This window comes from Oratosquilla oratoria, chromosome 3, assembly GCF_046742065.1.
Source record: "Oratosquilla oratoria isolate Oo_2021 chromosome 3, ASM4674206v1, whole genome shotgun sequence".
NCBI lineage: Eukaryota > Metazoa > Arthropoda > Malacostraca > Stomatopoda > Squillidae > Oratosquilla > Oratosquilla oratoria.
This window is the reverse complement of record NC_134779.1, coordinates 70,901,347-70,928,461: the sequence shown is the minus strand read 5'-3', so window position 1 is coordinate 70,928,461 and position 27,115 is coordinate 70,901,347. Positions and strand designations below refer to the sequence as shown.

At 39.3% G+C, this 27,115-nt stretch overlaps 2 protein-coding genes across 5 annotated transcripts in view; one reads left to right on the top strand and one right to left on the bottom strand.

Moving 5' to 3' along the window:
* LOC143023841 (peroxidase-like) overlaps nt 1-27,115 on the bottom strand; it is a 724,944-nt gene that overhangs the window by 594,801 nt on the left and 103,028 nt on the right. For both annotated transcript variants that reach the window (XM_076182490.1, XM_076182481.1), the window contains exon 5: nt 6,953-7,135. In XM_076182490.1, the coding sequence (XP_076038605.1) occupies nt 6,953-7,135 (183 nt within the window). The remainder of the gene's footprint in view (nt 1-6,952; nt 7,136-27,115) is intronic.
* On the top strand, nt 18,303-26,473 carry LOC143023856 (male abnormal protein mab-31-like). 3 transcript variants are annotated; one of them, XM_076182521.1, is made up of 3 exons: nt 18,303-18,607; nt 25,333-25,719; nt 25,802-26,473. In XM_076182521.1, the coding sequence occupies exons 2-3, from the start codon at nt 25,360-25,362 to the stop codon at nt 26,333-26,335; spliced, it is 894 nt and encodes a 297-aa protein (XP_076038636.1). In that variant the 5' UTR covers nt 18,303-18,607; nt 25,333-25,359; the 3' UTR covers nt 26,336-26,473. The 3 variants fall into 3 exon arrangements, with proteins under 3 accessions (XP_076038636.1, XP_076038622.1, XP_076038631.1); XM_076182507.1 differs by lacking the exon at nt 18,303-18,607 and adding an exon at nt 24,441-24,684; XM_076182516.1 differs by lacking the exon at nt 18,303-18,607 and adding an exon at nt 24,441-24,701.

Sequence of the window (27,115 nt, the reverse complement as noted above, 5' to 3'; positions counted from 1 at the left end):
GTGTGTGGAACAAGAAGGACAGGAGGAAAAAGAAGGAAGGGTAGTGAATGGTGGGATGAGGAAACAAAGAAGGTTGTAGAAGAGAAGAAGCGAGCTTTCACAGATTGGTTAAAAATAGGATGAGGGAGTCATATGAGAGGTACAAAGAAAAGAAAAGAGAAGTAAAGCACAAGGTAAAGGAGGCAAAGAGGAGAGCAGATGTGAAATGCAGTAAGTGTATGACAGAAAACTTTGAAAGCAATAATAAAATGTTTTGGAAAGAAACTAAAAGAGGAAGAGGAGGCAAATCAAGTAGAGAAGAAAAGGTAAAAGGTGCAGATGGAGAGATGATAATGGAAGAGAAGGCAGTAAGGGGAAGATGGGCAGAGTATTTTAGGGCGTTGCTAAATGTGAAGGAGGATAGGGAGGGAAAGATAGCTGCAGTGGAAAATGCTAAGAAAATGAGAGTGATGAGTGAGGAAAATGGAGGAGAAATAAGGAAAGATGAAGTGAAGGCAGTTGTTAAGATGATGATCGCAGGTAAGGCACCTGGTCTGGATGGATCCCATGCAGAATGTCTAAAAAAGGGAGGTACAGTGATGGTGGACTGGCTGGTGAGGTTATTTAATGTTTGCTGGAGAGAGAGTAGAGTGGCGGAGGACTGGAGGAGTGCCTGTATAGTTCCATTTTACAAGGGAAAAGGGGACAAGTGTGAATGTAGTAGTTTCAGAGGGGTTAGCTTGTTAAGTGTAGTTGGGAAGGCTTATGGGAGGATCTTGATTGAGAGGATTAGGAGGGGAACAGAGGGAGTAATTGGTGAGGAACAGTGTGGATTTAGGACGGGTAAAGGTTGTGTAGATCAGATTTTTGTGGTAAGACAGATATGTGAGAGAGCTATAGGAAAGGGGAAGGATGTTCTTTGGGCTTTTATGGATCTGGAAAAGGCTTATGGTTGGGGTAGACAGAAAGGCACTGTGGGAGGTTATGCAGATATATGGGATAGGAGAGAAGCTTCTAGGAGCTGTCAAGAGTTTTTACAAGAGTAGTAGAGCATGTGTCAGGATCAGAAATGGAGACAGTGAGTGGTTCGAGGTAAAAGTGGGACTTTGACAGGGATGTGTTATGTCAACCTGGCTATTCAACTTATACATGGATGGGGTGGTGCGAGAGGTAAATGCAAGGGTGCTGAGTCAGGGATTGGAGATATTTAATGAAAATGGAGAAAAGGGGTAGGTGAGCCAGCTGTTGTCTGCGGACGACACTGTGCTTGTGGCAGGATCAGAGGAGGGATTGAGGAAGTTGGTGACAGAGTTTGGGAGAGTGTGTGATAGAAGAAAGCTGAAGATAAATGTGTGTAAAAGTAAGGTGATGAGATGTAGAAGGGGTGAAAGTGGCAGTAGACTGGAAGTGAGTATTAAGGGAGAGCGACTGGAGGAAGTGGATATTTTTAGATATTTGGGTGCAAATGTGGCAGGAAAATGTGGAGTGGAGGTGGATATAGAATGTAGACTGAGAGAAGCGAGTAAATGCCTTGGTGGATTAAAAAGTGTAATGAGGAATAGACATTTGGGAATGGATGCTAAGAGGAGACTGTATGAAGGAGTGATTGTACCAACAGCACTGTATGGGGCATAAACATGGAACATAAGAGAGGAAGAGAGAAGGAGTTTGAATGTGTTTGAGATGAGGTGTCTGAGAAGTATGATGGGGGCTACTAGGCTAGATAGAGTGAGAAATAAGGAGGTGAGGAGAATAGGGGTGGAAAGGGAGATGGGAGATAGGGTTGATGTAAGAGTATTAGGATGTTTTGGACACATGGAAAGAATGAGTGAAGAAAGACTAGTAAAAGAGGTATGGAAGGCAGGTGTGGAGGGAATGAACATGAGGGGACGTCCTAGGATGAGATGGATGGATGGGGTGAAGGGGGCTTTGGGGAAGAGGGGAATGTCTGTTGAGGAAGGACGGGAGAGGACAGAAGACAGGGGTGAATGGAGAATGGTTGTATATGGATGATGTGATGCATGAGGTGGAATGGGCGTGAGGATGGGGGGTGAGGTAGTATGTGTGAGCAAAATTTGATGCAGCCTGAAGGGATTCCTCCCCGTCCTCTCCTTTTATGCATGGGGGGACGGAGAGGGGGGGTCGCCGATTCAATGAAGCGGACTTGCTGTGGATGTGTCTTGCGACATTGTTTCTGACCCAGGGCAATGGACAAGGTGCAGGGATGACCCGTCATCAGGGAGGTGCTAAGATGAGAGGGAGGGTGGAGGGGTGTGGAGTGTATTCAGGGATGGAATGGATGGGAATGATTTTATGCCTTTTCCTTTGGGTACCTCCCTTGTAAGGGGGAAAAAGCCTTGGTATATGTATGTATGCATATAGATAATCTTTTAGTTTGTTTAATCCTGATATCAAACCATTTATATTTGCATATGCCAGTTTTAATTTTCTACACCCTCCATGTTGTTCTTGTTTGTTTGTTTTTTCTTGAGTATAGCACTTTTTCAGTCTCATAATACAAAATGCTAATTGGAAATACAAGATGCCAACCGGAAAAAGTGATCATATACTAGAACTAGAATTAAATGAAGAAACAACTATAGAAACAAATGAAAAACACAGAAACGTAAGATGATGTATAACAAAACAGATTTCAGGAAACTTAGAAAATTCTTTCAAGAAGCAAATTGGGAAAAGTTTGAAAATGAAGAAACAAAGATGGAAGAGAAATGGGCAATTTGGAAGGAAATCAATAATGAAGGAGTGGACAAGTATGTACCTAAGCAAAAACAGTAAATGGTATACATAAAATGCTGGTACAATAAAAAGTGCAGTGAGGCAAAAGACAAAAGAGATAAAACCTGGAAAAAAAAATGATGGATGGAAAATATACATCAAACTAAGAAAGGAATATATAAAAATATGTAGGGAAGAAAAAAGAAACTATGAAAAGGACATAATAGACAAATGTAAAGATCAACCCAAATGATTTTATAGATATGTAGATGGCAAACTAAAAAACAAACAGGAAATACTTAAATTACATCAAGGTACTAGAGAATACACAGAGGATATAGAAATAGCAGATATTATGAACAAACATTTCAAATCTGTGTTCGAATAAAAAGAAAATCTACAAAATTGTGACCAATGAAATGAAGTAAGATCTCCCCCAATGAAGGAATCAAATGTCACTAAGAATGAAATAAGAAATCAAATACTAAAGGTTGACATTAACAAATCACATGACCCAGACGGAGTTGCAAACTGGATACTAAAGGAATGTATATATGAACTAATAGGAAAATATACAAAATAGTTGAATACTCGCTCAAAGAAGGAAAAATACCAGAAGACTGGAAAAATGCCAATATAGTGCCTATAAGGGGGAAATAAGGAAGACCCAACAAATTATAGACCGGTGTCCCTTATAAGTACAACAGTTAAAACTTGTGAGAGAATCATCAAAAATAGATGGAAAAAAATCTGGAGGAGAATAGTATACTGAACCCAAGGCAATTTGGATTCAGACAGGGAAGATCATGTACCACTAATTTGATCTGTTTCTAATCAAGATTGATAGATCTATTGCAAGAAAGGGATGGCTGGGTAGACTGTGCCTTCCTGGACTTACAATAAGCATTTGATAAGGTACCACACAGAAAATTGCTAAACAAATTGGAAACAATAGGAGGCATACATGGAAAACTATTGAAATGGATAGAATTGGATTATGAAAGTGGCTAGAAGTAAAGAGGAAGACACTGTGGTAGAAATATAATGATGAGTAAAAACTGAAGAAGTTAGACACCATGGAAGTGTTTTCTCTTCAACCAGGAACAACAAACATGAAATACATGATTGAATATTGCAATACACTATATCTACAGGAGTACTTTATTACCCAAGGATGAACACATACCTCAAACAGCAAAGAAAATCATGCTTGAGAATATTTTAATACGAATATTAATGTACAGCTCAGAAACTTGGTCAATAACCGGTTGGGACAGAAGCAGGATTCAAGCTGCAGATATGAGAATTTTGAGACTGATAACAGGAAAAACCATTAGAGATAAAGTCAGAAAAGACATTAGAGTCGTGCCAATACTGAGAAAAATAGATATATCATAGCTGAGGTGGTTGGGGCATACTGAAAGAATGGATGAGGGAAGATTAGCAGAGAAAATGGAATTGGACAACAGAAGGAAAAAGACTCAAAGGAAGACCAAACAAAAGTTGGAGAGATGCTTTGAGACATTGGAGAAATAAGCTTGCCAGGAATAGAAGAACTTGGAAACAAACCAGGTTCTACAGGACAGAAGGGAATAGAGGAAGAGGCTGGAACAACTGGAAGCCAAAGTAAGAAGAAAAAAGATAGCCCAAAAGCACTGAATTATTTAATGAGAAGAAAAAATCACAAGAGCAAAGGATATGGGAGATGTATGTTCTGTTGACAAACATAAATGCATGTATAATTTTCACTGAATGGATCAAAACTGTAGAGCTTAATTAAACATAGCCTCGAATGTGCAGCTGCGACATGGATTCCCCACAAAATGAAAGATATAAAAAATATCAAGAAAATATATAGAGCTGCAATCATATTGGTTCCTAGCATTGCAGAAACTGTACAAGGAGAGACAAGTAGCATTTTACCAACCATTAGAACAAAGGGAGGGAGGAATGAATTGATTCCCGTGTTCAGGGAGTTGAATAGTTGGTTTGGGTTGGGAGGACTCCACAATAGTTGTAAGAATAATTTGCAAAAGAACAGATGCCTGAAGGATGTGGAATATATATATATATATATATATATATATATATATATATATATATATATACATATACATATATATATACATATATATATGTGTATATATATATATATATATATATGTATACAGTCGAACCTCGAAAGCCCAGACTAAATGGGGGGAAGGGTGGTCCGGTCATGTCAAACGTCCGGTCATCGAAAATATCGCCCTAACACCCGTAGATTTTCATAGCGGTATACGTATAGGTAATGTATGATATGGTATAGAAACACATAAGAATAATACTCTAACACTGTAATAATAACAATACTGTAATAATAATGCTATAATACTAATAATTCTGTAATAACTGTAATACAGGCATGTAAATGTACTGTATATACAGTGTACTGTACTGTGTTTTTTATTACGTACACTGTAAATATCGGAAGGCATGCACGCAGGACAGTGGTGGCGGCTAGGGTTGCGGCGTTTTCTACACTGCCGTGTAGAATGGGAGTGTTGCCATACCGGGGCATACATTTTTCTCGGGCGTGTGCAGACTTTCATAGCAAGATATACTTGTCAAACTTTGACAAAATGTTGGTTCTAGTTTTTTTTTATTCTTGAATGTATATAAGGCCCCCATGCCCTAACATATTCAGTAAGATATATTTTTATATATATATATTATTATCGCTAAAAGAAAGCTGAAACTTTAGCGTAGATTTTTTTCTACACGGTAAAAACGTATCTTTTGGGGTATAATATTTTATAAGTAACACAATTACCAATAAAAGTCATATTTTGATGTACCATTTATTATTTGATAATTAGTTCTATGATTTTTAAACAAAATGTTGAGTTTTTGAACGTTTTTAACAGCCCGCTGATATGTAGAAAAAATTTCCTCATGTCCTTGTGCAGTTGCCACATGCTGCTATTCTACTACGTTTTGGTACAAAATTCTACGAAATGGCAGCCCTGGTGGCGGCTTGACTGGGCCGGGTTTGAGTACACGTGTACGGCCGTCGCTGCCACCTACCGGACAAATTGGGAACTTTGCTTGAAAAGTCCGGCCTTTGTTCATTTCGACCGGTCATATAAGGGTCCGGGCATTCGGGGTCCGGGCTTTCGAGGTTCGACTGTATATATATATATATATATATATATATATATAATAAGCAAATGCAACAAACAACTCCTTGAATAGCCTAGATGATATGTCATAAGCTAGAAACTAAAACTAATTTGAAACTTGATATGATTAAGTTAATGCAATTAGATCAAGCATGGCTCAATGATATAGCTTATTGGCAGCTTAAATGAGAATACGGTGCCACCAAGCATGGAAGGGTTTAATCGAGATAGGTCTCACACATTTGGTGCTGAAGGGGTCACATGCAGCTGAATAAAACAGACTGGCACCAAATAGAATAAAACAACAAAAGCATCTGATATCAAAGGGATTAAATGTTTAAAGCCCCAATACCCCCAAGTTAATCTCCAAATCAATCTGAGAATGAGAATCAGACAAGAAACAATAGTCTCAAACTGTCCGGAAATAGATCAAATTTGGAAATGGGTAGAAACAACTTCGCCAACCGTGTAGTTAATGAATGGAATAAACTTCCTGCAGAGGCAGTGCAATGTAGTTCAGTTCAAAGCTTCAAGAATCATTTAGATAATCACCTACGCAAGATGCTGTAATGATTATAATTTATTTTATATTATTTGTTTTTGTTCTGTTATCATTTGTCTGTTTGATTCTCATTTATTATTAGTTATATGTCAATTTATTATTTTCTATTTACCTGTTTGTTTATTATTCAACTATACCTATGCATTTATTTATGTATTTTATTTGTTATTTACATTATCATAGTTTTTATTTATTCATTTATTATTATTATGATTTTTTTTTGCATCCCACCTAGATATGGACCAAAAGGTCTCCTGTCGGCATGCTCCACCTTTGTAATCCTTTGTAATCCTTCAGCAAATGGTGGGTTTCTAACAAAATTCCCGAGTATATCATATTTCGTAACAATGATTTCCGAATACCTAAATACATACAATACTTGTGTGTGTCTATACATAGTATGTGGTTGCCATACATAGTTTTTTTTCTATTTATCCAGGAATATTTTCTGGATACACTAAGAATCCACATTGATAATTCCTCAGGTTATCAAAACACTGCTTTGAGAACTTACTTTTTTTCTCTGACTCAGGGATGTGTACGAGGTCGTGGTCCACAAACTGTCCCCACTGCATAACAAGGTATGAGATATTTGGGCTCTTGAGGCTGACCTCAGTTGAATGCAGGAGGAGACTCACATCGCGAGCATTCGGCAAAGGAAAACTCGACAGGCCAGTAACACGAGGCTCGCTCACCACTACCAAAAATAAATAAAACACAGATAAAATTAAATTAAATTATAGTGAATCTATTTAGCTATCTATATACCAAGGGCTCTTCTCCCCCTTTATAATGGAGGTAGCCCTTAGTGAATCTAACAAAGCAAATTAAAGTTAAATGAAATTATATAAATTGAATTATACAAAAATATAATCAAATAAACAAAACTGACTAAAACTAAAAATATAAAGCAAGTATTTGTGGACCTTCAAACCTTCCATGATCATTTGCTCCTGCAGAGCACCTATACTTATCCGATTATGCCATACAGGAAGGAAACTATGTCCATGGACTCTCATTTCTTTTCCTCCATTATCCCTTATTTTAACTTTGTAAATGGTAGCTTGGGCTATATCATCTTCTTGGCTATTTCAAGAGTTGACTAACATATGGGAGTTTCTTCCTAATATTCAGACATATGGTCTTTTCCAATTTATTCATAAGTCCTCTTGACCCCTTACCCCACAGATCAAGATAGCTTCTGTCATTTTAAGCTACTCCCTTTTATATAACATTCTCTGGTTACAATTGCAGTTGTAAAAACATTCCACCCACCTCTCTTGCAGCACATCAATCACTCTCAAGATCTTATAATGACACTCATTCAAAATGTTAGTATTCCATTTCTGTTAATCCAAATCATCTGATTCTGAGTTCACCAACTGAGATTTGTTGCACTCTTTCACTTTCATTGTTGCTTTGGATGTTCAATCATAGACAGTTTTGAGACACTAGGGCAATATTATGAGATAGGTGGAAGGGGAAACATGGATCTTGATCCGATTATTGAATTTATTCCTGACCAGTTTCATTTTACAGTAGCTTCTCCAGAGGAATGACACTCTGGGTTGAAGTTGGCAGTATATATTGTGAGCCAGGCCTATGTTCCCTCCTTGAGGAGTGGTTGGGCTCAGTACAATAAATAAATCAGCATCAATATAATATACACAAAATAAGAATAAAAGATACAAGAGTTTTTGGAATTACATATGAAAATAAATAATAAATGTCACTGTGATGTCTCAACAGAGCTGTCTGACACTGTGTCACTGTACAAAATCCCTGTGTTAGGCTGTCTGACCCAGTATATAAAAATCAGCATGTATATAAAATTGAATACATATATCAATAAAAGAATAAAATATGGTGCAAAGTTTTTTGATAAACAAAAATACATATAAAATAAAAATAATATAAAAATAAATGTCACCATGATGTTTCATCCGACATTTTTTTCACTGCACAAAATCCCTGTGTTAGATCGGAGTTGTCCTGGGGCATCTCTCTATAAATGCATATTTTGTTTTGTATTCTGTCCACCTTATGTCTCCTACTTTTTGTTTATGCTGGGTTTGTTAGCAATGTATAATGCTTCAACTGTTTTCCTTCTCTTTGTCATTACTTTTTCTACCACCTCTGATTGTTGCCAATTGGGCATATGACCTTCTTGTTCTGTGTGTCCCACCATCGCGTTGGAAAGCCTGTGGTATCTTAGGTCTGCTTTGTGTTCTTTGATCTTGGTCATAAGCCCCTGTGTGTCTCGCCATAGTATGATTTTTTGCATTTGCTGCATGGTATCTATGGCGGAGTCAACTGGGACTCCGCAGATCAAATAGACAGTCAACATCATAGCGTCCGTGACGTAGACAGACTTGGGACTGAAGGTTATAGAATCACGGGGATATTTGATGCGTATTTAATGCAGATCTGATCCATCGTTCGATAATACGTTGGAATTGATGAAAAACTGTAAAAAGTACTATAATTACTATAGGCTAAAGGCTACACAAGAAAAGGTATTACAAAGGATGCACTAGAATACTCTAAACCTCAAATACAAAGAGTTTTAAGACTTACATTGTTTGGCTAGGCGTGGGGTGTGTACATCTTTCTAGATCGGACCAAGACTGGCGCCTAGAGGTGACGTGACATCACACCACAGTAACCGGTTCTTACACACCTTCTTAAGTCTAATTCTTTAAGTGCACGTTGCACAAATAATGAGATGTTATCTTGCAGCACAGCTTGCAGACAACTTACAACGATAGTATTCTTAAGCAGACGAAGCTTCTGCTCGCAGCATACTTAAATTAAAGCATTCCAAAAAACAAACTTGAAAACCTCTTCCGAGGGGAAACGAGCCTTACGACAAAAAGATATGTAAACATGGGGATACACGGACGTATAAAAAAGCCCCGTTACCTCTCGTAACGGCACACTCCCTTCCTAATTTTCTAGGGGGAAAAATTACCAAATCTATTGACCTAGCAACACAAGCTCAGAAATGGGTCTTACATATTCATGGGCTTTGTTGTTTACCACAACTCTTACTTGGACCTTCCTGACTAAATCATCCTTGCCAGGGAATACTTTGTTTACAATACCCAAGGGCCACTGTCCTTGGGGACACTCTTGATTTTTTACCAACACTACATCATCCACCTTTACATTTGGAGAGGAATTGACCCACTTTCTTCTGGGTTGCAAAGAGGAAAGATACTCTTTCTTCCATCTCTTCCAGAATTCCTCAGCAAGGTGATGGACATGCTTCCATTGAGATTTGTATACTGCCTTAATATCTATCTCTTCAGGAAGAGTTACAGGAATATCAGTTTTCTGAATGAGAAGGATGGACGGAGACAAAATGAAAGGACTACTAGGGTCCGAGGAAACAGGAACTAAAGGTCTGGAATTCACGATCTTACATACTTCTGCAAAGAAGGTTACTAACACCTCATGTGTTAATGCCTTGGGGTGATGGTTAGTCAGTATCACATTCATGATGTTGCGGACTATCCCCACCATACGCTCCCATGCTCCACCCATGTGAGAAGCATGAGGAGGGTTAAACAAACAAGTGCAACCTTCACTTGACAAGAAACTATTGACATCACCACCTTCATCGGTAATGGCAAGCAAGTTCAGTGCTTTGACAGCACCTACAAAGTTCGTGCCTCTGTCAGAACGCATCAGTTTAACTGGGCCACGAATACAGATGAATCTCTTTAAGGCATTAATGAAGGAAGAATTACTCAATTCTTCTACAGTCTCTATGTGGATAGCTCTGGAAACAAGACAGGTGAACAGAACGCCCCATCTTTTACTTTCGAGGAAGGAACTTCTAGTGCGCCGAGTTTTTATATGCCAGGGGCCAAAAAGGTCAACTCCTACATAGGAAAATGGCGGATTGGGAGTAAGTCTATCGACGGTTAAGTCTCCCATCTTCTGAACACACACCTTACCTCTTACCCTTCTACAGGTGACGCATTTGGAAATGACCTTTGAAATGGTACGTTTCCCTCCCAAAATCCAGAAACCACCTGTACGGACGGCTCCTTCTGTAATCACTCTCCCTTGGTGGTGCACTGTCTCATGGTAGTGACGGATCAACAACAAGCCTAAATGGGATTCCTTTGGAATAATAATAGGCCTTGCAAGCATACCCAGTACATCACCGCCTTGACTCAACCTGCCTCCTACACGAAGTAGGCCCTTCTGGTCTAAATAAGGAGACAGAGATGCAATGGGACTGGAAGGAGGTAAACAAACTTCACCTTGCAATTTAGTCATGGCAGACGAGAAATAATCCTTTTGGTATGTCTGAACAATGAAATCAGCTGCATCTTCTAGTTGATCGGGTGACTTATGTTTGTTGCACATATGCCAACCTGAACAACACTTGTTACCTTGTTTGAAAGAACGGGCTATATGCTTAAGGAGAGCTACCGCTCTTACAAGTCTCCTCCAACAGGAGAAATTAGAGAACCTCTGAGCTAATGACGCAATTGCAGGCTCTACATTGCTTTTGTTTGCACTAACAAGGGGTTCAGACTCAATTGTGTAGTCTGATACCTTTACTTCTTTATCTGTCTCAGGGCTTACAAGAGGAAAACTTCCACTGGTGGATACAACATCCTCAAATAAGCTTGAGGGACCTGACAACCAATCACTCTGATTTAGGTCGGTTATTTCAAGACCACGGGTAGCCAGGTCTGCTGGATTACAATCTGTAGGTACATAATGCCATTGGTTAGGTTCGGTGGACGACCTAATGTGGTCTACTCTGTTACTCACGTAGACATGAAATCTACGCCTTTCATTATGAATATAGCCCAAGACAATCATGCTGTCAGAATAGAAATGCCTTGCGTCTAAGGGTTTGTCCAAGCAATCCGAGATGGAATTGCTGAGATTAACTGCCATCACTGCAGCACACAACTCTAACCTGGGAATAGTATGACCATGGTTGGGAGCTACTTTAGCTTGTCCCCTCACAAAACACACCTGGTAGCTTTTGGTATCACTGAAAACATTAAGATATGATACAGCTCCTACTGCTACTCTGGAAGCATCTGAAAAGGTATGAAGCTCTATCCTGTGAGCTTGAGACAAAGAAATACTAGCAAACTGACGATTGATGCTTATGTCCTTGAGGTCCCTTAAGGACGTTAGCCATCTGGACCATTTGGTATGGATCTTAGCTGGTATGGGTTCATCCCAACCACACCTTAGATTGGTTATCTCTCTTAGGAGTAGTTTTCCCACTATTATTACTGGAGCTAAGAATCCCATGGGGTCAAACAGACTATTTACAACAGACAGTATCCCTCTTTTTGTCGAAGGCTTGTCTGAATCCATGAACTTATAGACGAAAACGTCTCTTTGGATGTCCCATAAGAGGCCCAGGCTAGACTGCATAGGCATAGAGTCAGAAGTTAGGTTCAGCTCCTGAAGGTTATCAGCCAGCTCACTGGTGGCAAACTTTTCCAGCACTTCCTTACTGTTGGAAGTGATCTTGTGCAAGCGCAGGCGTCCTCCTTCTTGGAGTGCTGACTTAGAGTCTTGGATTAACTTGTAAGCAGTCTCCGCATCTGGAAGAGATGCTAACCCATCATCCACGTAGAAATTGTTCTCTATGAAATAGCGAACTTCAGGAGAGGCATTTTCTACAGACTTACGCAAGCCATAGGTGGCAATGGCGGGAGATGGCGTGTTCCCAAAAACGTGAACAGTCATCCTATACTCAATCAACCTTTCATCAGGGTCATTATTCTTGTACCAGAAGAATCTGAGGTAATCTCTTTGCTCAGTCCTCACTTTGAAATTGTAGAACATCTGTTCTACATCAGCTGCCACTGCTACAGCTTCCTGACGGAAACGTAGAAGAATCCCGAGAATACTGTTTGTCATATCAGGACCTGACATCAGCATATTATTTAGGGAGAACTCTCTGGATTTGGCAGAAGAGTCGAACACAACCCTGATCTTGTCAGGTTTCTTAGGGTGGTACACCCCAAACAATGGAAGATACCAGCACTTCTGATCAGACTTTAATGGTGGTGCAACCTCAGCATGCCCACGATCTAACATCTTTTGCATGAAGGCCATCATATGCTGACGTTTTTCAGGCTTTGTGCTGAGGCTACGATGGAGAGACAGTGTGCGGTGCCACACAAAGTCTCTATTATTACTGGTGGCTACAACATTGGGACGGAAAGGCAGTGGCGCGACCCAATGACCACTTTGATCCTTGCGGAACTCTGAGTTCATAACATCCAAGAACTTCCTGTCTTCAATCGACAGGGCAGCCTTGTCATCATCTTTGGTTACCTTGAACAAATCATCCTTTACTTCAGAAACATGAATCTGGTTACCACATGGTGCGACTATAGAGGGACGTCTATCATGTACGAAGGATGTTTTGAAACTGCTAATGACAGGAGGCCTACAAGTGCCATGGAGACACACTTCCCCAATGATTGCCCAACCCAGACTGGTCTGTTGAGCTAGAGGGGCATTGACAGGTCCAATTCTCTGGTCAAAAATGTAATGAGCTGAAGGCACATCTCGACCAATGATGAGTAGAATCTCAGCTTCAGGAACCAGAGGTGGAATACATTCGGCCAGGTCGGACAGATGGGGATAACCACGAGCTATGGCGGGGGTGGGTATCTCTTCTCTTACATTGGGAATGCTGTCGCATTCCACTAACTGAGGGATATGTACCTCTTGTGAGTTATGCCAAGACACGATGGTGTAATTTTTGGTGGTGCGCCCAGAAGCGCCCGTTACACCTGCACAGGTAGCTAGACGATATGAAACCCGTTTGCTCAGCTTGTCAAACAAATCGAAAAACTCAGACCTTGCTAAAGAGCAATTGCACTGATCGTCTAGGATGGCATAACACCACACTCCGAGCTCTGGCTTACTTTCAGGATAGACCTTTACCAAGAAGGTCTTGGCGCAGGACTTACTCATGGAGGTGGGGTTACTGCATATCAAGGTACATTTGGAATTGACCGCAGCATCCTCCCCTCCCTGAGTCTTTACTATGGGGGTAAGAACATTTGGAAGCGGCACTTGATTGACTACAGGGGAGTGAGGTGTTTTATCTTGAGCAACCTCCCTTCCATGCTGTGTAACCGCTTGAGTCGAACTCCTCTTCGACCTGGGTTCATCGTGATGTAAGGCAGTCACATGAGTATGGGCCTTACAGAGTTTGCAGAAAGTTCTCTCTTTGCAGCTGGAAGGAGGATGGTTACCTTTGCAACATCTGTTGCACACTCCTTTATCGTTTAAGAAAACCTTCCTCTCGCTCACTGACATGGTGCGAAAAGCCCTGCAGAAATCCAAATGGTGTACGTAGGCATCATGGTAGACGCAAAAATCTCCCTTTTCTGCCTTTCTTTGCTCGGTAGGACTAGCGGCGCCAACAGACCTGTCGACTTACTGCCACTGGACAACATGGTGTCAGTCTTCTTCACACGCACTTGAGGAAACTTAGAGGGAGGTGGCTTCTCTGGTTTCACAAAACCATCGGTTCCAAGGCTTTGATAAGAGAAACATGGATCATTCTCGACCCTTGCCATCTCCTTCACAAACTCAATGAAGAAGGAGAAAGGTGGGTACGGCACACCGTGAGCAGTCTTGTAGTTCATGGCTCTGCCAGTCCACGCTCTCTGTATACAGGGTAGAAGTTTTGCGACAATGGGATTGATGCCTGACGAGGCGTCATAATATGCAAACAGTGTACTGTATACAGGGTTAGCCTTCAAGGCTTCTATCTGGTACAGAATGTCACACAGGTCGTATAACCTTAAGGTGTCTCTAGGTGAAATCCTAGAGAAGTTGGCGAGCTTCTTTTTAATTGAAGTCTCAATTATCGAAGGGGCAGCAAACCTGTCATCCAAGCGCTCCCAAATTCTACTGCACGCCAGGTTTGGATTCTTGGCATTTGAGTTTCTGGTTGTACGGGCCCATTCTTTAGACTCAGGACCTAGGTACTTAACTAACAGGTCTATTTCCTCCTTACATGAGGTGCCTAACTCTTGCACGACTTCCTTGAAACTCTCTTTCCAAACAGCATAGTCTTCCGCAGTATCATCAAACGTAGACAGCCTGCTAAGAAGTAAATCCTTCCGCAAGAAGAACTTGCTCAAATCGGCAGAATTGGAGGTTGTCCCCAATCTAGGAGATGCACTCCGGGGAGGTTTTACTACAGGTGGTGACGCATAAGAAACATGGTTAGCAACAGGTTGCTGCGCAGGTTGCACAGACCTCACCTTTACTTTTCCGATACGAGGTTCAAAACTGAATGGAACATTGTTAGCAGGCTGTGAGTTAACTCTGAAATCAGAACAGGGCTTGAAAACAGGGCTTTCAGGATTCAAGCCTACCGGATCCTTCTGACTAGCGGAAACTTCAACTATACCACCCTGTTGCTCCACATATAGTTGGGTGCGGGTAGCGACTGTACCTTTTAATTGGTCCCAGTCACTGCATGTTTCCCAATCATTGTCGGCTCCTAAGTGCCTAAGTTCGGCTTCGGCTTCTTCTAACTCCTTTTGCTGTGTCATAACTTTGAACTTGGTCTGCAATTCAGCCTTCTCTTGCATAAGCTGACCCTCCTGTTCGGCAAACTTGACTCTGATACGAGCGGTCTCCACCTTGGCTCGTTGCTTCCTTGCAACACTAACACTGGTGCTACTGGAACGACCTGACCTAACCGACCTTCTTGAACTGCCCTTCATGGAAGGGGGCATACAAAACTCAGAGTGGTCGACGAGGGATAAAGGAACTTGACTGGACTTCGGGTCATCTTGTGAAAACGGTTCAGTGTGGTGTTCCTCTTCCGTGACTTCAACTGAGGAAGAGGAAGCATAATTACTGATTACCTGACGAAAAGATGCCTGAAAATCCCTGTCTTCGTGCTTCACTGATTCAGCACGAGCCAGACTTTCTGAAGTACGTTCACGCATTAAGAATTCCAGATACCTTTTTACAGTATCCTGGTACACAGCATGGGCCTTATACAACCAAGGACTATGATTCGGTTCTTCCAATAAGGCTTGTACTCCTTCTCTACTCGCCCTTACCCTCTCTTCATGCTGATCAGACGCTCTCTGAAAGGCCTCTTGCCCTTCAGCCGTGAGGACTCTGACCCTACCGGAGACGGGTCCTTCATCTATACTGTGGTTGGAAGACATATTGCCAAGCGAGAGAAACAGTGAGAGACAAGACAGTAATATGATAAAGAAGACAAGGAAAACTCGAACTTAATCGAAAACCACGGAGTACGTTACCACACTCCTAACTATACGACCATTGAGGTAGACAACAACAGATTAAACCCTACATTTGGTTCAATCTAAAAATGCACATTAGTCGCATGCTTATATTAACATATGACAGGATCTTAGGCAAGGTAGCTTGCCTTCAAAAGGAAAAACACATGCTTACATAAATACGATGGGTTTGTTATGTAAACATTAGAAACCGCAACCATACATTGTTGCCACATCACACTCGCGCGCCGATACGATTACTAAGACGACATAAGATCACTACACTTTGGCGCCACTACACTTAACTTGCGCCATTACACTTAACTTGCGCCACTACACTTAACCTGCGCCACTACACTTAAGTGTACACACGCAACTTATGCCGGGAAGGCGGCACATCAAGTTCATGTGGTGACGACGAGGGGAATCTAGACGTAGCAACGGCGTGCAGGGCGTGGTCTGGCCGAAACCTCATTCCTATGCTTTCTTCATCTGTTCGTTTCTATCGAACAATTTTTTCATTATGGCGGAGTCAACTGGGACTCCGCAGATCAAATAGACAGTCAACATCATAGCGTCCGTGACGTAGACAGACTTGGGACTGAAGGTTATAGAATCACGGGGATATTTGATGCGTATTTAATGCAGATCTGATCCATCGTTCGATAATACGTTGGAATTGATGAAAAACTGTAAAAAGTACTATAATTACTATAGGCTAAAGGCTACACAAGAAAAGGTATTACAAAGGATGCACTAGAATACTCTAAACCTCAAATACAAAGAGTTTTAAGACTTACATTGTTTGGCTAGGCGTGGGGTGTGTACATCTTTCTAGATCGGACCAAGACTGGCGCCTAGAGGTGACGTGACATCACACCACAGTAACCGGTTCTTACACACCTTCTTAAGTCTAATTCTTTAAGTGCACGTTGCACAAATAATGAGATGTTATCTTGCAGCACAGCTTGCAGACAACTTACAACGATAGTATTCTTAAGCAGACGAAGCTTCTGCTCGCAGCATACTTAAATTAAAGCATTCCAAAAAACAAACTTGAAAACCTCTTCCGAGGGGAAACGAGCCTTACGACAAAAAGATATGTAAACATGGGGATACACGGACGTATAAAAAAGCCCCGTTACCTCTCGTAACGGCACAGTATCCTATACATTATACATAGGTTATTAGTTGGTTGTGTTGTTGTTGTTACTAGGTTTTTAAGTTTCTTTCCTATTTTGCTGACTATTTCAAGCCCTAATGGTCGTATTGTATCCCCCAGTGATTGTGAAAAATCGGAGCCTGGTACAAGGTATCTTGTTTCTTTCTTGTCCACTTTTTCTTTCTGTTGTTTGATATATTTTGCTTTCCTCAAAGAAGTGGATATTAACCCCTCTGGGTATTTTAGTGCTTTAAAAGTATTTGAAATTTGCAGAATTTCTTTGTCTAGGAACTCTTTGCAACATATTTTTAGTGCTCTAAGAAAAAAAGCCTATTATTATTCCTACCTTGGCCTGTTCATTGTGTGCTGTAAAAGTGTATTAAATCATCTTTGTTGGTTTTCTTTATATTTTAAAGAGTGTTTTGTTGTCTTGTCTGTGTATTTCTGTGTCTAGGAAGGGTAGGTGACTGAGAGATTCATTCTCCATAGTGAACTGGATGTTATCAACTACTTCATTAAGTTTAGACATAATGTCACTGGTGTCATTTTCTGCTGGAAAAATGAGTAGGCAGTCATCCACGTATCAGAACCAATGTGTATCCTTAGGGATAATCTTAAGATAATGTTCTCATTCTAACACCTCCCAGTATAGAGATGCAGCCACTGCACTTAATGGTGATCCCATAGGGAGGCCGTCCAACAGGTGGTATTCTTGGTCTCTAAATCTAAATGAATGGAACCCGATGCATTTTCCTATTAGCTGTATGTAATCCCTTTTGCAAACCAGTAATTTGTCCTCATCAATAGTTCTTAAGGATTCCTTTATTGCACTGACGGTGTTTGTTATGGATACATTGGTGAATAATGAAGTTACATCATAGGTTACTAACCGTTTTTCCGAAAAGTTTATATTGTTGAGTTTCTCAATTAGGTCTGCTAAAATCCAGAGGTGTGTACCACTTATACTACCAAAGGTGGACAACAGAGGTTTTGCTAGACTCTTTGCTAACCTATGCAGGGCGCTTCCAATGCCTGAAGTGATGAGTCTAAGATCCATAAACCAGAAGTTCCTCTTAGACTTATACAAAGCCACATGCTGGAGTGTCTTGATGTATTTGAGCCACAAAGTCTTGGATTGTTTTACCTGGCTTGCATTCCATGTCACTCCAGAACTTGAAATGTTCAGGAATGATAAATTGCTTTAATTCAATCCTTCATGAATGCCACAATTTTGTCCAACGATAGTTCATTAATGTCTCTCGGTAGTGACTGTGGTGCTGCAAAATTTACCAGTAGCTTGTATATAGCAGCTGATTGGTCTGTTAGAAATAAAGTGGGTGGTTAGGAGCCAATACCAGTAGGTGTGTAACTGAGGCCAAAACCATCATCTCTGTTCTACATACTTGAACTGTTGGGGTAGGTAACAGTCACTTCTTGGAATAAAAGAGAAGTGCAGGATATTAACCCACCATTAAAAGGAATGTTAGACCTCATGCTTCTGATTACACCATCTACCCACTACTGTCTACTAGAAATATTTGTGTCTATAGGTTGTCTGGAATGGAATTGGCACCAAGAAACATGTAGAACCTGATGTAGTAATCCTTCCATAAATCTATGGTTAAGTCAACAGGTGCAAAGCTTGGAGCCTACATCACCTCAGCCGTTTCAACTGGTATGGCTAAACCAGTTGTTACTGAAGCAGACATTCAACAAGAACAAGGTAATTTTTTTTGTTAGATTTCCATTCTTTTGAATATCAGCTGTTGCTGCATCTGCTGTTGTAACAGCTTGATAAGCTCTGTAGCTTTTGCCATTGCTGACAATGCCAGTCAATCCATAATTGAAACATTTTTCTGTAGTATAGACAGAATCCTACTCACTGTGCCTGGAAATCACTGTTATATTTTCAGGGATTCAATAACACTGTTGAATATATCATAAAGATATATTTACAATAACAAATGATAATACATATTCCAAGCAATTACTCCCAATGCTAGGATAAATAGGACTGTCATTCTGTCAATACCTACACACAAAATAGGCATATCAAAGAATAAACACAACAATGGTACAAATCTTCAACTTACACATACTGCACTCCAGCAAAGATCCTACAAGACAACCTCCTAAACCAACAAGTAACATCCCCAGGCATAACATCAAGCTCACCTTCTCTTCCATACACAAACAACATAGGAAACCAACTATGATTTTCCCTCAAACCAATGCCCCATGAAGATCACTTATGAATTTGAAGGAAATAGCTAGTGTTATGCATGAATACAAAATGTATACTGGCAAGCTAGTATATTCAGTGCAAAGTGTATATATGAGGAGTTGGATAGTGGTGGGTCTGACACTGGTAGCCAGGTATGTCAGAAAAGCGAGCAGTGATTGACCATCACAGGTCATGTTGGGTCATGGTGTGGGGTCAGTGGCAGTTTAAAAGGAGAACCAGAAGGAAGTCACTCTTCTCAGAGATACCCTAGTGTCTCGCTGTCGCCTCATTGCTCCTTTCCCAGGACCAGTTAAGTGCCTGTTTGGAACCCCTTGCCAGACCTTTGTTCTTGTAATTGAGTGTAGTCAGAACTCACCCAGCACAAGTGTTATGTTCCTTAGAATGTCATGCAGGACAAAATTCATGTTGGGTGAATATCAGGTCTTATGGGAAAAAATAGGTTAGGTTCCCAGACCCTCTCTAGACACTGGTGCATAACACAACCCAGCAGGCTATTCAAATCATGCTATCATGAATCATGGTCATATTTGGCAAATGCTGGGATATCTTATCTATCTGTGTAAACATGAAATTTCATGCATGGCAAAGTCTGATTGTATTTCAATATAAAGTTGTTGTAAGTTCAGTTGTTTGTAAAGAGAATAATATATTTTATTGTATCATTTTTCGTTTTTGCCCATTCTTGACTTACCCTTCCTCAGTTGCAAAACATGGTCCTCATTAAAAGACTTTGTAATATATGGGGGCCTATCCAGAGATGGCCAATCTCTTTAGTGTCATGATTTGTTGGCTTTAGTTTTATTGTATGTATCTTGCTGTGAATTGGTATTCTAACCCAAGGGACTCACACATCCATGGTTGACCTATGTATCAATGGAGCCAGGTGGCCTTCATATGGTGCATTATGTTTGATGTCATTATTCATGTTTTCACCTAATTTGCCAACATCTTGTTGTATCCCACACTTTCTTCATCTGTGGGAACTTATTCCTTAGCACCATTAATAGATTTGCCATGAATATAACTTCTGAATTCAGTGTTCTTGACATATGCTACATGGCTGTGGGTATGTGTTAGTCTTGTCAGTTTGTACATTCTGCCATACACTTCCCTGCTGTCATGATGTGTCACATGCATAAATAAAGCAGTAGCTTATATATGTTGTGTTTGGTAATGTTAGTTCATATATCCCTACAAGAGTTATATAATATTGTAACCACCCTTAATTGCTATCTTGTGGTGCCAATATATATATATGGTCATGCTGAATCCAATCACAACTATCTTAAGCTGGACAATGAGATACAGGGCCAGAAAAATATGTAACTTATAATTAAATATGAGTTACAGAGTCTGGACAAGAACTGCTGTGGAGAATGATGTAGTAGGAGTACAAAATTGAAGCAAATTGCAGTAAAGGGTCAAGGTGTTGTGACATCAATAATAGCTTATGAAAGTAGTGCTACCACAAATTATGCTGTCCTTAGCAAGATTCAGATATGTAGCAAATGATGATTTGTAAACCTTCTCACAAAAAATAAATTTGACAGCATTGTCAAATGTAATTTTGAGGGGTTTGAGTCAGTGCCTGTGGAGCCTATAGTCGACGAGATTGTGTCTTTGGCCAAGACCATGGAGCTAAAGGTGTATAACAATGATATCATGGAGCTTGTGGAAGAGCACAGACAGTAGCTGACCACTGAAGAGCTTATGCACTCTTTCTCACAGTTAAAAGTTGTGTAGGAGATTTTGTCAGGGAAGGAGGTAACAGCCTTAGCAGAACAACAACCTTCCAGTGCAATAAGGGAAATGCTTAAAGCATGGGAAACTGCTTCATTGTCCAGTGAGTAGTATCGCTAATAAAACAGTGGCTATGCCCACTACAAATTTAATAATACCGTGTTGCATTTTAGCCAAATTTTGAAGTGTAAATAAAAACAAGTCTCTAGACAGCTTTTTAGTGAAAAAAGATTCCAAAGAAAGTGTCAGTTGTGCCAATGTTTCTAAAAGATTTAAACCTAGTGAGTCAATCAAGACTATTATAGCAGCGAGTGAAGAGGAATCTCCCTTGGTGGAAGATTCTCCTCAACCTCAATAATCCTCCCTCCCTTGTGTCAGGAGCTACTTTTTTTTTTCTTTTGTAAATTGTACTAGTATTTATATCTATTTTTATCTTATTTTACTATTATCTATTCTTTCCCAGGTTCATTTACTGTACATTAAAATATTTTCATTTTTTGAATTACTAATCTATAAAATGAATTAAGATATTATTACCGGTACAAACTATTTTGAAGCATTTTTTCTTAAGTACGGGACGCATTAATTTATTTTACATTGATTCCTATGGGAAAAATTGTTTCACTTAATGAGGGTTTTGCATTACATGTAAGATTTGGGATGAATTATGTTCGTAAAGTGAGGTTCCACTTTATTGTTGAGCTTAAGCTATATCACCTTCTAAGCTATTCTACATATTTATACATCTACATAGAAAACTATACTTCTTCACATCCTTTTGACATGTGGTCTTTCTTAATTTACTTCCATGACCTCTTAAAGCCCTCCCAATTTTAATCAGGAGATTTCTTCTATCAATGCAATTTATCCCCTTAAGTGAGCTGAACACTATAATTATGTCACCTCCTGATTACAGTGCATCAATTGTCAGACACACACACACACACACTCACCAATAACACCAATTAATGCTCCTACTAACTGATTTCAGACTGTACACATTGACACAGTTGGAACTCTACCAATCGCAGAACATCCAAGCTATCCTTATCCCCTGCCTTACAAATACATTTGAACCTGTATCAACAGAGCTAAATGCTGGACTGAAGCCATTCCATTATTTGATACCAGGGCTGTACCAGCTGCAATTGCTTTAGTAAATAGCTGGACATCTCACTTTGGTATACCTTTGCACACAATTTGAAAGTGGACTATTTTCAGAACTTTCCTCATTTATTGGATTCCACCACATTCGTACAATTAATTATCACTTCCAGTCAAATAGAATAATTGAAAAACACCATAGATACCTAAAGACTGCTATCATTGCTAGAAAAGGAAACTGGTTCCTTGTTTTGCCCCTGTATTACTAGGATTCTGTATGACACCAAACCATACTAACTTCTCCCTGTTTAACATTGCTACTGGTGCTTATATGATGTGTCCTCAACCAATAATTTCTACAGAGTCTACAGTTACCAATCATGAAACTACAATTTTTCATTAAGGAAATGCATTTGATAAACTTTCAGGATTTCACAACAGATGAAAATCACATTTGTGTTGAACCTTTTGTCCCAAAAGATTTGCTCTTTTGTCCATTAGGATGGTTACATGTAGACTGTGTCAAAAGATGCTTGGAAGCACTGTATGTTGGTCTGTACGATGTTATCAAAAGATGTGAACAATACTTCATCCTTAAGCTTCCCCAAAGAGAGACATTAGTCTCTCTTGACTGCTTAAAGCCCACTTATATACATGTTGGCAAACCAAATGTTAAGAATACTGAACCCATAAATCCTGAAACTTCAAGACATCCTACTCCTATTACTGTTCCCCCATCTCCTCATGTTTCACCTACCTGAAGTACACATTCTGGAAGATCTGTCCGATTTAGAAATCAGCAAGACTTTTACCATTTCTGAATGACATTTATTTACTTATACTTCTATTGCTAACATTATGTGCATTTTGTTTTGGGTTATGTGTAGTACTCTAACTGTACTATATTATCAATGTAACACTATTCTTTGTGGGGGAGTGTAGTACTATAAAATTCTAAAACCATATGATTATAAATAAATTGTAAGTGAATGCTGTTCTGTGCAAGATGTGTTTGTGATGTGGCATAAGCAGAGCCAATGTCCATCATAATGGGTACAATCGCATCAGTCCTCCTTTATATGACACTGAGGCATAACCTGCTGGGTGAGTTGCCACTGCTGTCTAGTGGTTAAAATGTTAATACTTTGATATATGCATTATATATGCAAAGGTTTAAGTAGTAATTAATTTGGTATACGAGGTAAATAAAAAAGTTAGTGAATTCTTCATTTTTTTTCTATTTAACTGAAATGAGCAAGCACAAAACACTTTTTTTTTTTTCAATATTGTTACCATCCTGCTTCATACACTTCTCAAGATGATGTTTCACCTATGTCAAGCCTTCTCTAAATAACTCCACATTCCTCTCTCAAAATCACATGTTTAATGCAAAGAGGTAAGTCCGCTTAAAAACTTAATCAATGCAGTGCAGGGAATGAACTCAAGATAAAAGATATGTCAAAAGTTGGATACTCTACCAGAAAGGTAAGTGAAATTCGAACAGAGTTGAGAAGATTTAAAGATTTAATTTCTTGCCATGAGGCTAGATTGCAGTCTGGAGCAAAAACTTGAGCAAGAAAAGAGAACAAACCTGGCTCAGAAAGCAGATTGATAAACTGAGAGGGAAAAATAAAACTTTGACAAATGAGAGAGAAAAAATCTCCTCACCACCACGGAGGAAAAAAAGGATAGGCCAACATCAAATGAGGATAGAGATAATCTTTAAAGAGATTGTGGAGCACAGGGATGAGATAGCCTAGAAAAAGAAATAGTCAAGGTTATAAAAAAAAGAATCTCTTGTCAGAGATGAATTTGACAAATCTGGATGCATCTTACTCTTAGGCTGCCTAAAAGAACACATCACCACATGGAAGTTACATCATGAACAAGAAATGCAACTGATTAGAATAATTACCTCCATAAATTTAGAGAAGGGCTTGGATGTAAATGATCAGGTTGATAGCATATGTAGGTTAGATCATTATAAGAGAAATGACACATGTCCAATGAAAATATATAGGTTAGATCATTATAAGAGAAATGGCATATGTCCAATGAAAATAGAGTTCAAATTGCAAGTCATTGCAAGTGAAATATTCAGCAAGATGTTAGCACGAGAAGATAAGTAAAAAATATCTGGATTAGGAAAGATGGTAATGAAGAGGAATGAACAGATATGAGATATTTTAGAGGAAGCCAAGGCAAAAAATGAAAAAAAAAAAAAAGGCAGTACTGCAAAGGACACACTACAAAGAAACTAAGAGTAGCATATGCTACTACTGATGCTTTAATATCAGCTAGGTTGGAGATGACTACTTAAGGATAAACATATCTGATATTTTGTGTCTAGTGGAAACAAAACTCCCCCAAAAAATGATGAACAACAGTTGGAGAAGACACATAAAATAAATTGGGGGGAGGGGTAATGTTTGTTGTGAGAAATTACATAAAGGTGGATGAAACAAATGTTATAGCCAACCGTGAATCAACACTATTTTCAAATCGCCCGCCTACTACTCACTGCTTCGAACAAGACTCATAGCCGATGTACTTACGTACAACGTTCGAGTTCGAACCTCGCCACGAAGCTTTGACCCCGCCCACCTTGGGTATAAAAAGAGCCTCCCCGGCTGTCCACCCTCTCTCATACCTTCACCACCCACCTTAAGTCTCACCGCTTTGACGCTGTACATTGGTGCATTGCTGTTTTTGTACGCAAGTATTTAGTGTAGGCCAACTTGGACTTGTATATCTTTGTTATGTGTTTTTGATGTATTGAACTTTTATTTGTCTTGTATGTATTTTGTCTATTAATGTCCCAGTGTTCGTTAAGTGTACGTAAATGATAATTAAAACTTTATTTTTGTTTGTGTAAAATATAATTAGTTAAGTTTTGTGCAGACGTATATCATACCCCAACCATAATCCTCACCATTCCTACTTACATTCAGTCTCAAATAGAAATCTTTCTCGGAACGTATTTTATCTATACGTTCCACTTTTATTGTTGTGGGTCCGCTTCTTACCTGGAACTCGACTTACCCCTAGATTTCAACTAAAGTTCCCCTCATTACGTTAACTCAGGCCAAACTCAGCGAGCAACCCATGACAATTTGGGGGCCTGCCAAGGGATATATGGTATTTTATATCTACGTGAAATAGATTGGATCTTTCCGGTTATACGAACTATCGATTTTTTGGGTATTTTTACATTTTTTCAATGTATTTTTTTCCGTACAATCCGAAAATGACATTGTTTTTTTGAGAAACCAATAGGTAAAAAGTTATTCAACTTTAAAGTTATTTATTCCCTATGTAATACTGAAGAAATGCTAACTTTCATTTTTCCTCTCTTTCAGGGCAAAAATCACGTTATTTAGGTTAATATGAATACTAAATACAATCTAAAGTGGCTATTTGAGAATATTAAAACAGAGCTTGATGCGGCAAAATTCCTTCAAGAGAAGAATATTAGACCACAGAGCAAAAAATGCCAAAGAAAGCATGAAATGGAACTAAAAGAAATGAATGGATGCGCTAAATGGCGTTGCAACAAATCAAGTTGTGGTCAGGAAAATGTTACAGTTCGTAAAAATACTTGGCTGGAGGGCTCAAAATTACCTTTGACAAAAATCATTATTTTCATATATTCATGGGCAAAAGACTACACAAGCTCTAATTACTGCAACGATGAGATTGAAATCAACAAGGATACAGCAGTCGATTTCAACAATTATTTCAGAGAGGTAAGTAAATATCAATAAACTAACCTAAACTAAACTAACCTAACCTAACCTAACCTAAACTAACCTAACCTATCCTTTCCAGGTATGTGCTGAAACATTGCTGAAAACCCCAATGGTCATTGGCGGACCTGATACAACGGTGGAAATTGATGAAACTCATTTCAGCAAGAGAAAATACAACAGAGGAAGAGAGCTATCAGAGCAATGGGTCTTTGGTGGAGTATGCAGAGAAACCAAAGAATGTTTTTTGTATGCTGTTCCAAGAAGAAATGCTGAAACACTGACACAATGCATAAAAAGGAGCATTCGACCTGGAACAACAATAATAAGCGACCTTTGGAAAGCGTACGACGGCATATCACTACTTGATGGATATAATTATAAACACTGCACTGTGAATCACTCCGAGAATTTTGTAGACCCTAAAACAAGTGCAAACACTCAAGCGGTTGAAAGTATGTGGCATAGCTTGAAAATGAAGAAAAAACGCCAAGGAGGGATTCACCGACAAATTATTGATTCTTATCTCTGCGAGTTTGTGTGGCGGAAACGTGTAGAAAAGGACCAATATTTTGAACAAATATTGCTAGATATAAGTAATTTTGACGTAAAGTAATTCTTTTGAAGGAAAAGAGTTCTTTATTTGATAAAAGATTGAAAACATCAAAGAATGTATGTCTTACATTTGATAAAAGAAAGGAAAAATCAAAGTTTGCATTTCTTCAGTAATGCATAGGAAATAAATAACTTTAAAGTTGAATAACTTTTTATCTATCCATTTCTCAAAGAAAAAAAAAATGTTATTTTCGGATTCTACGGAAAAAAATACATTGAAAAAAGTAAAAATACCCAAAAAATCGATAGTTCGTATAACCGGAAAGATCCAATAGATTAGTGACCCGTAGGTAAGATCGAAGTCTGCTAACCTCTTAACGTCAAATATCAGTAACACGTGCGATTGTCACTTTGTCTATTACCGTACACTCACCGTCACTAAATTATTTATGCTTTATTTAAATTTTCAATACTACGTTAGGTTAGATGGTAGGATATAAACTCATAAGTGTTCAATTTGTGCTTGATTATCAATACGTTAGGTTAGATGATAGGATACAAAACTGTAAGGTATCGATTATTCGAAGTGTGTGAGACTCCGACATTCATATGTCCGACACATTCTACCGGTTCCAACTGAGAACCCCCCTATTTCTTAAGTTCGCAGTAACTCATCCAAGTAACTTACCGGTACTCGACTACCACCTCCCTCCCAAGTTAACTAGCGATCTTCCTAAATTACCCACTTGCTGTAGCCCTAACGTCGAACAAAATTACGACCCCGTTATAGTGACCTTTCCTCAGTAACTGTGCCTATACCCTATGCACTGAGATCTGACCG

What these genes read in the sequence shown, in the direction of transcription:
- LOC143023856 (XM_076182521.1), top strand. Translation starts at nt 25,360, where the DNA reads ATGAATACTAAATACAATCTAAAGTGGCTATTTGAGAATATTAAAACA. An exon ending in TCAACAATTATTTCAGAGAG is followed by an intron (nt 25,720 to 25,801) that starts GTAAGTAAATAT and finishes TATCCTTTCCAG; the next exon opens with GTATGTGCTGAAACATTGCT.